At 53.5% G+C, this 14,117-nt stretch overlaps 1 protein-coding gene across 1 annotated transcript in view; it reads right to left on the reverse strand.

Moving 5' to 3' along the window:
- Positions 1-666: 666 nt before the first annotated feature.
- The window catches only part of PPM1E (protein phosphatase, Mg2+/Mn2+ dependent 1E), a 125,695-nt gene continuing 112,244 nt past the window's right edge, over positions 667-14,117 (reverse strand). Inside the window, exons 4-7 of the mRNA XM_038759882.1 lie at positions 12,589-12,777; positions 9,517-9,660; positions 8,552-8,645; positions 667-5,998 (exon numbers count right to left, since the gene is read on the reverse strand). Of these exons, the coding sequence (XP_038615810.1) occupies positions 4,950-5,998; positions 8,552-8,645; positions 9,517-9,660; positions 12,589-12,777 (1,476 nt within the window). The 3' untranslated portion in view covers positions 667-4,949. The remainder of the gene's footprint in view (positions 5,999-8,551; positions 8,646-9,516; positions 9,661-12,588; positions 12,778-14,117) is intronic.

Below are 14,117 nucleotides of genomic sequence, written 5' to 3' on the forward strand. Positions count from 1 at the left end.
CAGTTTGGATGGAGAGGAAAAGGGTGGATTCTAGAGCTAGCAATCAATCAATCAATCAATCATATTTATTGAGTGCTTACTATGTGCAGAGTACTGTACTAAGCGCTTGGGAAGTACAAATTGGCAACATATAGAGACAGTCCCTACCCAACATTGGGCTCACAGTCTAAAAGGGGGAGACAGAGGACAAAACCAAACATACTAACAAAATAAAATAAATAGAATACATATGTACAAGTAAAGTAGAGTAATAAATATGTACAAACATATATACAGGTGCTGTGGGGAAGGGAAGGAGGTAAGATGGGGATGGAGAGGGGGACGAGGGGGAGAGGAAGGAAGGGGCTCAGTCTGGGAAGGCCTCCTGGAGGAGGTGAGCTCTCAGCAGGGCCTTGAAGGGAGTGGAACCGACAGGATTTTGTGGCAGATGAAAGGTGTGGGTTGAAAGAGATGAGTTGAGGATAATGTTTAAGGTTGAACTGCGTGTGAGAGCGGGAGGAAGGTGGCGGTGTCTTTGGTGGCAGGAGAGTCGAGGGGAAGACGGGGGAGAGCAGGAGTTCCATTTCAGATTTAAGTTTGGGATGTCGGCAGGACATCCAAGTAGAGAGAGTCCTGAAGGCAGGAGGAAAGGCAGACTTACGTTTAAAGAAACAAGGGAGACGGACGGACTTTTTAATTGCTGTGTTTTATTAAGATACTGGCAGAGTTTCAACATAGTTCTTACCTGAATGAACTATTTTAAAATAAAACACGGGTGAATACATGGTTACAACTCAGCCCGCGGGCGAGCTGTAGAGCAGGTTCGCGAATGGAGAAATTCCATAGACTCTGTAGGAAAGGATTGGCTTCAAATGATTCACTTCACAGAGAATTCATTGCAGAGAAATGTCATGAACAAGAGAATACAGCATGTCTCTCTCACCAAGAGCACCCAGTATAAGACTTGAAGCTCACCCCGCAGACAGCTAACCCAGCTCCAAAACCCATTTTGAAGAGTCCTAACGAAAGACAGCCTGCTAACCGGGCTTCTCTCTCCCGATTCCGGTTTTCTCTCTCTCTGGCCAAGTTAACAGTCCAACCGTTGGCAGCTAAATGTAGTTATGGGAAAACTTGAGCAACGTGAAGAATCCTTTTCAACTAAATTCTTTTTTTTTTTCATGGAAAATACTTCTTCTGTTATAATAGCGGCAGCTGATAGGCTTGTTTGTTGTGGTTGTTGGAGCCCGACCGACCAACCCCACTGAAAAGTATTTTAAGTTTCCACAAGCTAGAAACGAGGGTGGGCCGGCCCCCCGCGCACTGCCTATCACACACGAGACGAGGGAGGAAATGCTATTTTTTTTTGCCTTTTTTTTTTTTTTCCTGGCGCCAGGTTTCAAGGAAAGATTGGCCTAAATTATAGGCATGAGCAAAGCTGAAGTATCCCCTTTTTTTTTTTATGGCCTGGTCAAAGTGAGGGCGGCAGATGAGCGGACAAGTCTGTGCTAAACCACAACCAGTAATTTAAATCAATCTTTCTTGAGCTACAGCCAGCCTGGGGTGGTGGGTGTGTGTGTCGTGGGAGGGGGGGTATTAGAACTATAGCAGCAGTTACACCTACCTAAAAATACTGAAAAAAAATTTTTAATGCACCATATTTATCTGCCCATGCACTTTTCACTGACACCCAGCGTTCCAACAGTGAAGTGGGGTTTTCATGAAAATGCGGTGCTGACAACGTAACCACTATAAATGTGGTAAAAGTTAAAACTCAAGTTTTGACACTGTCCTCGGAGAAAGGGTCACATTGAGCTGAATTAGGCAGGTGAGACTGCTCGGTGGGCCAAGGGCAGGAATGTAGTTTCCTTATTTGCAAGGACAATGGATGGCACTTGTAGGTAAAGAAAAATTATTTACATGTATGTATGTGTGTGTGTGTGTGTGTGTGTGTGTTTCCACCCACCTTTTTAGTGTAAAAGTCAAAGTGGGGGTCAACAGCACTACGCTGTGGTGCTGTCCTGTGGCCTAAATTGCACATTTCCAAAGCAAATGCAGAAAAACAGTAAGTGGGGAATTGAATCCCTTTAAAACTCACAGTGAGGAGCTTAGAAGCGAGTTTTCTTGGGTTTTTTTTTTTGAAAACTTGAAGCTGGAGGCCTGAAGTCCACTTCCCAAACCACCCCCTTTCTTCTCTTTTCCTAGCTCCTTCCTTTCCCTGACCCGTGAAGCCGATCCACTGAAACCGAGGCAGATTGGTGTTGGGGTGAAAAGGGGATACTGCAGCTCTTTAAGGATTGCTTATTCAAACAACATCACCACCACCATCACCACCACGTAGTTACACAGTGACTAAAAATACAACACACGGTTCACGGACTAAGCCTCAGCAGTAAGTTAATAAATACGTCCTATAGATTACTTTGATATCTGTCTACAATGTTTAACACTGGCACCAGACTCACCATCGGAGGGTACGAGATACAGAAATGCTTAAATACCGTTAGAGGAGGATTTATTGCTTACTTCAGCAAGCAGCAGATAAGGGCACAGGAGTTTCAACTGAAGAAGACTACTTCCTATCACCAGCGGCATGAAGGTAAAACACTGCGGTTCACAAAGCACTGCTTTTTGTCTAGTGTGTACAACCCAGAGCAGCATATCAGACCAAAAACCACTACTATAATATTATAGGATTTTTAAAGGACTTACCTTACAAATGGTACCTAACTATTCTATATGCTCGTGATGAAGAAAAGAATGCTTTTTCTGTCTTTTTTCTCTCTCTCCTTAAAAACTAGTATCAGTTTAGACTGTGGCCACCCTGGAACTACTGGTGAATTCATATGCCACAGGGATAGGGCTGAGAGGTGGCATGATGTGTCTTAGAAGACCGATTTTGAAAACCACACCCTTAAAGATGTGATGGGCAGGGATAGGCCCCGGGCCAGGCAACCCATTCCTGCAGAAAAAGCCATTCTCCAGTTCCTCTCTCCATGGCTGCCTGTTTCTTTTCGAGCTGAGATTTGCACTTACCTCATCTCTCAGTGAGAAAGACTGATACCGTCACACCACCTACTTCGGGTTTGCTTGTCGAAGTGTAAAAATTGGGGTTGGGGTGGGCGAGGCCCCATTACCTCTGCCCCATGGTTCCTCAAGTTTCCTTAGCTAATCTTACTGGAAACAGACACTCTTCACCTGCAAGCTGGTTAAACAGCGGCTCAAGGCTTTGGGGGGAAAAAAGACAGAGGTAAGATCCACCAGGTCCCTAAGGATGTATACAATACCAAAGCAGGAAAAAGAATCATTAAAGGAACCTAATACTGCATTTGGAACCCATTTGGCTCCCAGCTTTTCAACACTGCATCCGATTGCTTTCAAAGATCTACCAAAAGAACAAGCCTCAATCGCAGCAGAAGATGCAAGTCTTCAGTTCTCAAGCAGCAGAAATCACTAGTTAGAATCCAAAGGAATCTCCCCGGAAATCAAAGTAGTACACCGTTAACACCACCGATCACTCATTGCTCCAGCGGTTCTCGGGATTTACATCTTACATCCACGATTAACAAATGACACTACACAAATTGGGAGTCTAGGCACGAGTTAGTGAGTGTTTTGCTGGCCGGATAATACTGCCGTGTTAGACTCTTAATTCTTTCCTTTCATTATCCTGACAGTTTTATCCTAGTGTGAAAACACAAAAAGAGCTTCAATCCGAAGACTACGTGAAAAATACCTAGGTGTCTACTTTTTCCCAAGGATCAGATTGAGAAGTCAGCACGTCTCACGAGAGCAGATTGGGGGGACTCTGCATTCTGCACCCCACCAAGCAACTCATCCTCTACATTCACCCGTTCTTCAGCCCTTAACCTCCCACCCTTACGGCTCGAGAGTCCTCGTTCCACTGACTGAGAGCAACCTCACAAAGCTCAAGCGCTCTAATGCCCCTAAAATCAAGGGTCGCGCTGGAGAACAATCGCGCCTCCCGCTCTTTGTAAACTTAGAAAACCAAATTCCTTTTTTAACTGATGGGAAATAAGGGATTTTAAAAACGTCCAATAGACACGACCGCGCTTATACCTGGACAGCCTCCCCGGCAGCCGGTTCCCGTTCGCTCCACCGAGACGAAGGCCCCACTACTGACAAGAGCTGGCTGAAAGACCGGCAGCTTCGTGTTAGGTTAAACCAGTCGCTCAGGACAACGGTGGTGATGAGCGATTCCCTGATGAGCACCAAAAAAAGGATAAGAAGCCCCGAGTAAACTAGAGTGAGAGGGAATCACTTTACTACATCAGCCGGTCCCCTATCCAGCCTCTTCGGTTATGGGAAAAAATCAACCACTGACCTCTTCGGACGACACGCTTCAATCTGACACGGCCACAGTCTTCCGTACTTCCTGACTCCTTACGTTTCTCATCTCTTACCTAAAAAGTGAGTCTTTTCCTAGAGATGGTTCATTACGGTAACGAAAACCCGAAGTTAAAGCCCAGAAGCGCACCCAGGCTTTTTGGGACCCCTTTTCTCCACCCAGTTTGGCAGCTGGAATTAAGAATCTCCAAGAATATGGCTCCAAAGACATTTCAGGACTATCTGGACTGTTCGCTCAGCTGCATCGACTATCTAAAACTGTTTCCTAACCGCATCTTGTCAAAGGAGCCAGCTGAGCAGTATCTACTAGTGATGTGAGGAGATGGGGGGGAGGGAGGGAGGGGTACGCGTTAAGGATGGCTAGAGGTGTGGGAGTACACCGAGTGTTAATTTAAGTAGTGGAGTCACCGGTATTTCCCCCTGGGACTGATACACTAGTCTACATTTCTAGACAGCTATTTACAGAGAAGAGCCTTACAGGGAATCCTAATACGAAACACACGATGGTTCTGATACGGCCACCTCGCTAGTCAGACGGGCGGGTGTCGTTGCTCTTGGGGCTTAAAGGGGGGGGGTTTGTGTGGCTAATCTACTTTAAAGAAGTGCTAGATTTGACAGCTCCAGGGCAAGTTGGGGTAAGGTATACAGTCACTCTTCCTCAGCATCATCAGCACGTTCCCACTGTAACTTTGGCAACCGTCGGGCCTCCACCCCAGAGACGGCCTCGGCAGCAACCTGCTTCTCCGCCCGGCTGGGCCCAGCGGAGCCCGGCCGCTGCCCGCCCCGTGGGGAGGCTCTCGGGCAAAGAGGAAGGAATGAGACTTTGGCTTGACCCTGAAACCGTGCCGCCTCCTGGTGTAATCGTAGTGACGCCCTCTCCTCTCCCCGGGCTCGAACCGTCCACCCTCCGGCCCCGACCAGACCGGAAACGGATTCTCCGGGCGGAGGCCGGGCCGCCCCGCGGGATCCAAGGTGAAACAAGCCGGACGCTCCCGGCCTCCACTCCGTCCGTCCGCCGCCAGGCTGCCGGGTTCTTCCGCCTTGGTCGCGACGTCGGCCCAGACCGCCACCTCGGGCCCTCCGGGCCCGGACGCCTCCGCGGCCGGTCCCCAACCGGCACCCGGCGGTCGGCCGGGGTCCGCTTCGGCGAGGTCGAGGTAGCCCGGGTCCTGGAGGGCGCCGATCTCGGGACCCGAGCTCAGGCTAGTTCGATCGGTGAACGAGTCCACCCGCCCGTCGTAGCCGAGGTCCGCCGGGGCCGAGCACTGGTGCTGAGGCCACGGGCGCTTGCAGTCTCCGTGGTTCTCCTTGTCGTCCCCGCCGTCTTCCTGCCCCCCCCGGAACGAGTTCTCTGTCCAGTCGGACTCCTGGCCGACGTGGACGGCGGTGTTCATGTCCCTCAGGAAGACCACGATCACCGTGATGTTGTCGCTCGAGCCGGCGTCCCGCGCCGAGGCCACCAGCTTGTGGGCCACCATGCTGCTGTCGCCGTTGTTCTCCTTCAGGTGGTCCGCCACCACCTTCACCGCCTCGTCGGGGTTCACGGTGTCGTAGAAGCCGTCGCAGGCCAGGATGAGGTAGTCTTCGGACCCGTCCAGGACCGTGGAGGCGGAGTCCGCGTCTCCACAGATGTATGGCTTGTGCTCGGCGTCCCCTGGCCGGGCGAGAGAACAAAGGCGGGCCAGGGTGAGTTTGGGCTTTCCCTTTGGGGGAGCAGTCTTAGGCTCCCAATCCACTGGCTACTCCAGCTGGTTTGGTTTTTATGGTGCGTGTTAAGCGCTCGCTATGCGCTGGGGTGGATACAAGTCAATCATGTTCAACGGGGTATGTAGGAGGGCGAACAGGAGAACTGAGGTTCAGAGAAGCGAAGCCCAAGGTCGCACAGCGAGCAATGGGCAGAGTCGGAATTAGAACAAATTGGTCCGGGCACTTTTCCACTAGGCCACTTTGGTTCTGATTCCATCCCAGGAGGAAGAAGCTGGGCCTCGGGGGGAAGCTTTTTCTGGCTTCAGGTTGCCCTGGGCCCCTCCCCTGCCTCTTTCTGTCAGATGGAGAGGTCTGCTGCTGCCCGGCAGGTGTACGGGCCTAACTGCCTCCTTGGCTCGATTTTTCCGTGGCTTCGGCCTCCCTCTGTCTGTCCTACACACTTCAGAGGGGGAGAACCTAGTTTCCTTCTCGGCCGAATGAGTTTGCATTTGCCAAGATCATCGCTGCTTCACAGCTCTGCCACAGACACAAGGAGATGGCAGGTCTGGAACAGGACCTACTATGATAATAATAATAACGATGGCATTTATTATTTATGTTTTGTTTTGTTGTCTGTCTCCCCCTTCTAGACTCTGAGCCCAGTGTTGGGTAGGGACCGTCCCTATATGCTGCCAACTCGTACTTCCCAAGCGCTTAGTACAGTGCTCTGCACACAGTAAGCGCTCAAGAAATACGAATGAATGAAAGCGGCTACCAAACCAAAAATTCAGCAGAGCAGTGACTTTGGAAATATGAAGTTTACCGTTTAGCTCTTTTCCCCACTTTCCCGGTCATTACTAACTTTCAGCCCCCCGTTGCAGTGCAGAGGAGAACCAACTTGCAATTACTCAGAGGTCAAGGGGCTAACCTGGGGGTATCTAGGGCCGAGGCTGTCCGATAATCTGCGTTTCCACCAGGGAAGGGGCCCGGGGAGCCTCCTATCAGAGAAGCAGCATGGCTAGAGAAGCAGCGTGGCTCAGTGGCAAGGGCCCGAGCTTGGGAGACAGAGGTCATGGGTTTGAATCCTGCCTCCACCCCTTGTCAGCTGTGTGACTTCGGGCAAGTCACTTCACTCAATCGTATTTATTGAGCGCTTACTGTGTGCAGAGCACTGTACAAAGCGCTTGGGAAGTACAAGTTGGCAACATATAGAGACAGTCCCTACCCAACAGTGGGCTCGCAGTCTAAAAGACAGAGAAACTTCACTTCTCTGGGCCTCAGTTACCTCATCTGGAAAATGGGGATTAAAAGTGTGAGCCGCACGTGGGACAACCTGATCACCTTGTAGTCCCCCCCGCAGCGTTTAGAACACTGCTTGGCACATAGTAAGTGCTTAAACAATGCCATCATTATTATTATTATTTACTGTTTGAGCGAGAGGTATTGAGTGAAAATTGGGTTTCGAGATTACCTGTGGATTTCCCTTTCCCAAGCAGCCTCTCCACCTCCCCGCTTTCCGGAGGCTCGAGAGGCATGAAGGAGGCCGTATTTTGAAAACCATGGCGTCCCAAAGCTTTCTTTCCTTTTCAGCTGTGGGGTTTGATCGCAAGCCGTGACTCATTGTTCGCCTCTAAGGTTACCGGGTCTCAGAATCCCAGCCGAGCCCCTCATCATCCTCTTGTCCGAAACCGGTCAAAATCCCACCCGTCTGGCTTCAAAGGAGACCCTTTCACCTACGGAGTCACCACAGACGCCAGGAAGCGGGGGGACGTGGCCGCCCCTCCGTAGTCTAACCTCCCCCGCCCGCCCCGGCGGAGTCTGGTCCCAGCTCTGCCCCTGCCCTGCTGTCGGGCCCCAGCCAAGACCCGTAACTTCTCTGAGCCTCTGTTTCCTCATCTGTAAAATAAGGGTAGTAACCCTGGCCTGAAGGAATTCCGTTGGGACTGAAAATAATAATAGTAATAATAATAATGGCATTTATCAAGCGCTTACTATGTGCAAAGCACTGTTCTAAGCACTGGGGAGGTTACAAGGTGATCAGGTTGTCCCACGGGGGGGGGGGGGCTTACAGGCTTCATCCCCATTTTACAGATGGGGTAACTGAGGCCCAGAGAAGTGAAGTGACTTGCCCAAAGTCACACGGCTGACAATTGGAGGAGCCGGGATTCGAACCTCTGACCTCTGACTCCAAAGCCCGGGCTCTTTCCACTGAGCCACGCTGCTTCTCTGACAACAAATCAGGTGGTTGGCACGGAGGTTTCTGCTAGGGTTACTGGTGCGTTTTTTTCCCTAACTGGGGAGGGAAGGGCTGGACCACTCTTTCTCACTACAAGCTGTCCCTGCTGACACCTTCTTCATAAGGTGAGGTCGGGGGGAACTGGGGGAAACCCTTTTTTTATCGGGGGTCATCCCAGCATCGACGGCCCCAGGGGTGGGAGGGGAAGGACGACGCGAATACGCCGCCTTGGGACATGAGAGGAAAGCAGACCCAGGGGAGGAGAATGAAATTCGATTTTCTTACCAATCGCTCTGGAGACCGACAGGCTCCCGTTAACGCGCCAGGCCCCGAACCAGACCACACAGCCGCCCAGGGCCTCGATCCGCTGCTTCTCGTCCTAAACCGCGTGGCCGCGGGCGGGACAAAATAAGACGGTTTCAATCAGGCGGGCACATGCAGCCCATGGGGGTGGAGGGTGGGATCTATGGGACGGAGAGGGAGGGGTTCTTCGGCTCTACACCGGCGGAGGCAGGACTCCGCTCGGGCCTAAGCAGCTCTTTTTACCTCTGACTGATAATGACTCTCGGCGGAGAGAGCGGGGGCCGGGCCTACAGCGGACATCTTTCCGGAAGAAAAAAACAACCCCCACAAACTTCCATTAAGAAGCCCGAGGTCCTCGCATTCGCTTCTCGCTCTCCAAACCATACCCAAGCAATCCGTTTTAGCCGACGCGGCGGGCGGGGTTCCTCGTACGCCCCCGGCTCCCCGCACCTCGGCTCACCCCCCAGGGGGCCGCGGCCACGGCCGGGAGAGGTTGCTGTTTTTAAAAATAACGGGTGCCAGGGGCGAGAAGGCTCGGTTCCCGAAAAACAGACTAGTGGAAAAAGCGAAAGGCAAAAGGCGTGAGGTCGCGGAGAGAGCCGTCGTCAGCGGTCGCCTCGGCATCGGCCATTCCCTTCGTTGAAAGGAAGGCCCGATACCGGCCCGTGTGCACATCAATCCGTGTTCACTGTCGGTCCATCGATCCGTCGATGGGATCTATTGAGCGCTTACTATGTGCAGAACTCTTATGAAGCGCTAAGAAGAGGACAATATAAAAACGCATTAAACACTCCGCTAATGACGCCAAATTGGGTGATTGGAAAATGAAGGGACGGCGGTAAGCTCGATCCCCGGGGATGACGTTCCCGGGGCCGAATGGAGTCGTCCCGGAAGGGCAGCTGGGAAGAGGCCCTGGGGCCATCCGCCGAGAAACGGGCTGATCTCACCTCTCTGTCGGGCTTGTGAGGCTTCATGAGCTCCACGGCTTGGCCTTTCCTCACGAGCATGACCTGGGAATCGCCCAGCCAGGCCACGTGCAGCATGTTGCCGCGGATGAAGGTCACCACCCCCGTAGTCCCGCAGCGCAGGCTCTGAAACCAGGTCAGCCAACAATCAGACCCCGCAAACTCCCCCATAAATGATAACAACAGTAATAATAATGGTATTTGCTAAGCGCTTACTATGTGCCAAGCACTGTTCTAACTGCTGGGGTAGATCCAAGGTTAGATTGTCCCACGTGGGGCAAGAGCGCACTCTTTGCCTCCGCGTCCACCTCGGCCCGCCGACCGCCCCAAGGGACTCAAGAGACATGGACTGGACGTTGGGACTCCTGAGTTGCACTTTTCCCTCTCCCCTGCTGCCCCCTCCTCAACACACACACACACAAACACACATGCACACACACAGACACAGACACAGTCAGTCAGGAGAGCCCCTGGAGAACAAGCGGCCCCTACCACGGGTACAATCAGAGGAGCCAAAGAGGCCACCGAGGGTTTGCTGGCTTTTGGCTGAAGTGCACAGGGGGTCCCCAGAGCGGAGCCGGGCTCGGTGTCAGCGCCATACAAGGACTGTTTACACCTGCGGTGACAGCGAGACCCTGGAACCGTGTTTTCTGTTTCTGGGGGCCTGGGCTTTGGGAACAGCACACGTGGAGCCATGTACCCGGCTTGGCAGGCTGGCGCCGGGCTTTCTCGATTCCTTCTGCTCCGGCACGGAGGGGACCGATCCATCCGACGTGAGTCATCGGAGCGGGGGTGGCTTCCGGTCCCCGGAGACCCCAGCCCGCATCCGAACCAAGAAGTCAGAGGCGGGGAAAGGCTCCCTGAGCGCCCCATATCACAACTCACTGCTCGTGTTCTTTCCGCGGGCCAAGTGTCTTATGCATTCTCACCCACAAGGAAACGTCTTCCCACATGCATACGTGCGCGCACACATACACTCACTCTCTCTCTCTCTCTCCCACTAGCTCAGCCCCCTGGAACACATCATAAAAGCCCTCCACCGCACATATGCTCTCCAGAGAACAGGAGGTCGGGCCGGTTCCCAACAGGAAGAGCTCCTTTTTTCTCTGCAGCCAACGGCAAACGGCGGAACAGAAGAGAAGCAGCGTGGCTTAGTGGAAAGAGCTCGGGCTTTGGAGTCAGAGGTCATGGGTTCAAGTCCCAGCTCCGCCACTTGTCAGCTGTGTGACTTGGGGCAAGTCACTTCACTTCTCTGGGCCTCAGTTCCCTCATCTGTAAAATGGGGACTAAGACTGTGAGCCCCCCGTGGGACAACCTGATCACCTTGTATCTCCCCAGCGCTTAGAACAGTGGTTTGCACATAGTAAGCGCTTAACAAATACCGTCATTATTATTATATTATTATAGAAGAGAAACCCGACCCGGTCCTAAGGCAGACGAGATCGAGGCGGGTCGTCGGAGCGGCCAAGGGGCATGAGAGCTCTGGGCACAGCAAATAGGCCGGATGCGGGCAAGAATGCCGCACGGATCCTCAGAGGTCTCTGTGGGAGCGAAACCAAATGAAGGCCTTTCTCCCTCTCCCCCTCGTCCCCCTCTCCATCCCCCCATCTTACCTCCTTCCCTTCCCCACAACACCTGTATATATGTATATATGGTTGTACATATTTATTACTCTATTTATTTTACTTGTACCTATCTATCCTATTTATTTTATTTTCTTGGTATGTTCGGTTTTGTTCTCTGTCTCCCCCTTTTAGACTGTGAGCCCACTGTTGGGTAGGGACTGTCTCTATGTGTTGCCAATTTGTACTTCCCAAGCGCTTAGTCCAGTGCTCTGCACATAGTAAGCGCTCAATAAATACGATTGATGATGATGATGAAGGCGGGAGGGGTGGCGGGATGAGAACGGGGAGGCCTCAAGAGATCTGGTGGCGAGAGGGTCCCTCCCCGCCCTCTCCAAATCATACACCGAGGCACCCAGGCTCCGGCTCTCGTGGCGGTTGGAGACTGGGCCCTCAGAGTCGGCAGGGGCAGCCCCGGTTTAAGTCGGGCGGGGGTCCCGCTCGGGGCGAGCCCATTCTCCAGTAGACCAGGTCTGAGGTCCCAGGGGCCTCCGTCCAGGGAGGAGAGCAGCGTCGCCAATGACGCCCGTACTCCGGAGGCCCGCCCACCGCCACAGAGGGATGCCGCTGCCCTGGGCCCATTAAAGGCTCGGTTTTATAGGAGCAAAGACCCACCTTCAACCTCCCTCTTCCTCCAGGGCCTGAGGTGCAGCCCGGCCGCTGCTCAGCCCGGACTGCTTTCAGCCTCAATGTAGTTAAATATTTCCGCAGCTGTCAAACAGGGGTGAGGTCATTGCGTCCCAGCCCACCCTGCCGGCTCCCCTGATGCGTTAATGCATGTGAGTCCTTGGAGAGCCAAGGTGGTTTTCTTTCCCTGCATACGAACTGTAATTACTCGGGGGCGGTGGGGAGAAAATGTTTTCTTTTCCCATTTGCCCCGGGGTTAATTATACCCCACTGCTTGCTGTGATTCATGAGGCTGAAATTCTTTCTGCTGGATCCTAAGACCCAACATCAGCCAGGTTGGTTCGGCCTGGAACAGCTAGCCCGGAACAAGCCCCCTCAGATAAAGCAACCCCGTGGGCCGGGAAGGAAGGAAACACGGATCCTCCCCGCGTCTCGGAGGGAATCAGGCCCCGGACACTGTCCGCGAAACTCAACGTCAAGGCCCAGCTGTGGGAATGGGCCCCTTTCCGGGGCCCCGCTCATCCAGCGGCAGCCTGGAAGCTTTCTCGGGGTCCCCCTCGAGCCACCGCCTCCGTGACCCCCAAAACACCCACGTCGAAGGTTGGGGATGGTCGCCCCGCTCAGCCGGGGAGAAGGCCAACCCGACTCGAGGAGAAACGTTTGGGAGAGCGCTCAAGCCCGGACCGGCGGGGAGAGGGAGGAAGAGGAGGCAGCCTCAGGCATAACTGGACCAGGCCAGGGTCTCAGCACTCAAGCCCCGGGGAGACCGAGAGAGAGAGAAAGAGAGAGAGCGTGAGAGCCTCACCTCCCTGGCGGCCTTCTGCACAAACCGCTCGTCCGTCACCCGGAAGGCGCGGCAGAGGGCCTCGGCCGGGTCGTGGGGGAACATCTCTTGGCGCACCATGTTCACGTGCAAGTGAATGGAGGCGTAGATGGCGGCGTCCACGCCTCCGTGCCCGTCGAACACCGCGAAGTAAGCCTGTTCCTCTTGGTCCTGTCAACGGAAACACAATGAGCAGGCAATCGGGTGAGCTGGGAGTCCGCCACCCCGATTCCAAAAAGCCATCGCGTCGGCCACTCGGGTCGTCCTTGCTCCCGGTGGCCCTCTCTTGTGACAGCGGCGAGCAGCACCCAAAGCGGGCCACGGACTCCTTCGGCCCCAATACCTCCCCCAACCCAACCACGGGCCACCAGACTCGGAGTAGGACAGAGGGGCTGTCGGTAAATCCGGTCAGAGACTGGGCCACGGGCGAGCCCGGGGCCACCGGGTCCCCCGTCGATACTCGAGAAAGGCTCCCCCGGGGCCCCACAATGAGGTCTGCGCTGTCCGCTTCCATGCCCGCCCACCCCATGAGGGGTGTGACAGGGACGGGGGGTGGGGCAGATGGCGGAAAACCACAGGCAACAGCGTCGGGGACCGGGAGGGTCCCTCCATGCCCTTTCCTTTCCTGCTCAGACGGTGGCTAGCCGGGCAGGGCTTCTGGTTATATGGCAGGAAGCTGGAACCCAATAATAATATAATAATAATAATGGCGCTTACTATGTGCAAAGCACTGTTCTAAGCGCTGGGGAGGTTACAAGGTGATCAGGTCGTCCCACGGGGGGCTCACAGTCTTAATCCCCATTTTACAGATGAGGGAACTGAGGCCCAGAGAAGTGAAGTGACTTGCCCAGGGTCACACAGCTGACAATTGGCAGAGCCGGGATTCAAACCCCTGACCTCTAACTCCAAAGCCCGGGCTCTTTCCACTGAGCCACGCTGCCCAGTGAGCTCAGGCCCAACTGGCCCCTCTGCGGGCAAGTCCCCGCTGGGGGACTATGGAAACCTGCCTGCTCACACACACACACAAATTTGCTTCTCTGTTTGTGAATGTGACTGACATACAAAATGAGAGAGAGGAGAGAGGAGAGAGGAGAGAGGGGATAAACGAAAGCTACTTAAACTGAAGGGGGCTCTTCAAAACACAAATCTTGGAGAAGAAAAAAACTAGGGGAAAATCACGACGGCAGAGCTGAATCAAACCGCATTCAGAGTCTGGTCCCCTCATCAGCTCATGTGATGGTCAATCAATCAATCAATCAATCGTATTTATTGAGCGCTTACTGTGTGCAGAGCACTGTACTAAGCGCTTGGGAAGTACAAGTTGGCAACAGATAGAGACGGTCCCTACCCAACAACGGGCTCACAGTCTAGAAGGGGGAGACAGACAACAAAATGAATCAATCAATCATATTTACTGAGCGCTTACTGTGTGCAGAGCACTGTACTAAGCGCTTGGGAAGTACAAGTTGGCAACAAGATAGAGACGGTCCCTACCCAACAGCGGGCTCACA

Source organism: Tachyglossus aculeatus, chromosome 17, assembly GCF_015852505.1.
Source record: "Tachyglossus aculeatus isolate mTacAcu1 chromosome 17, mTacAcu1.pri, whole genome shotgun sequence".
Lineage (NCBI taxonomy): Eukaryota > Metazoa > Chordata > Mammalia > Monotremata > Tachyglossidae > Tachyglossus > Tachyglossus aculeatus.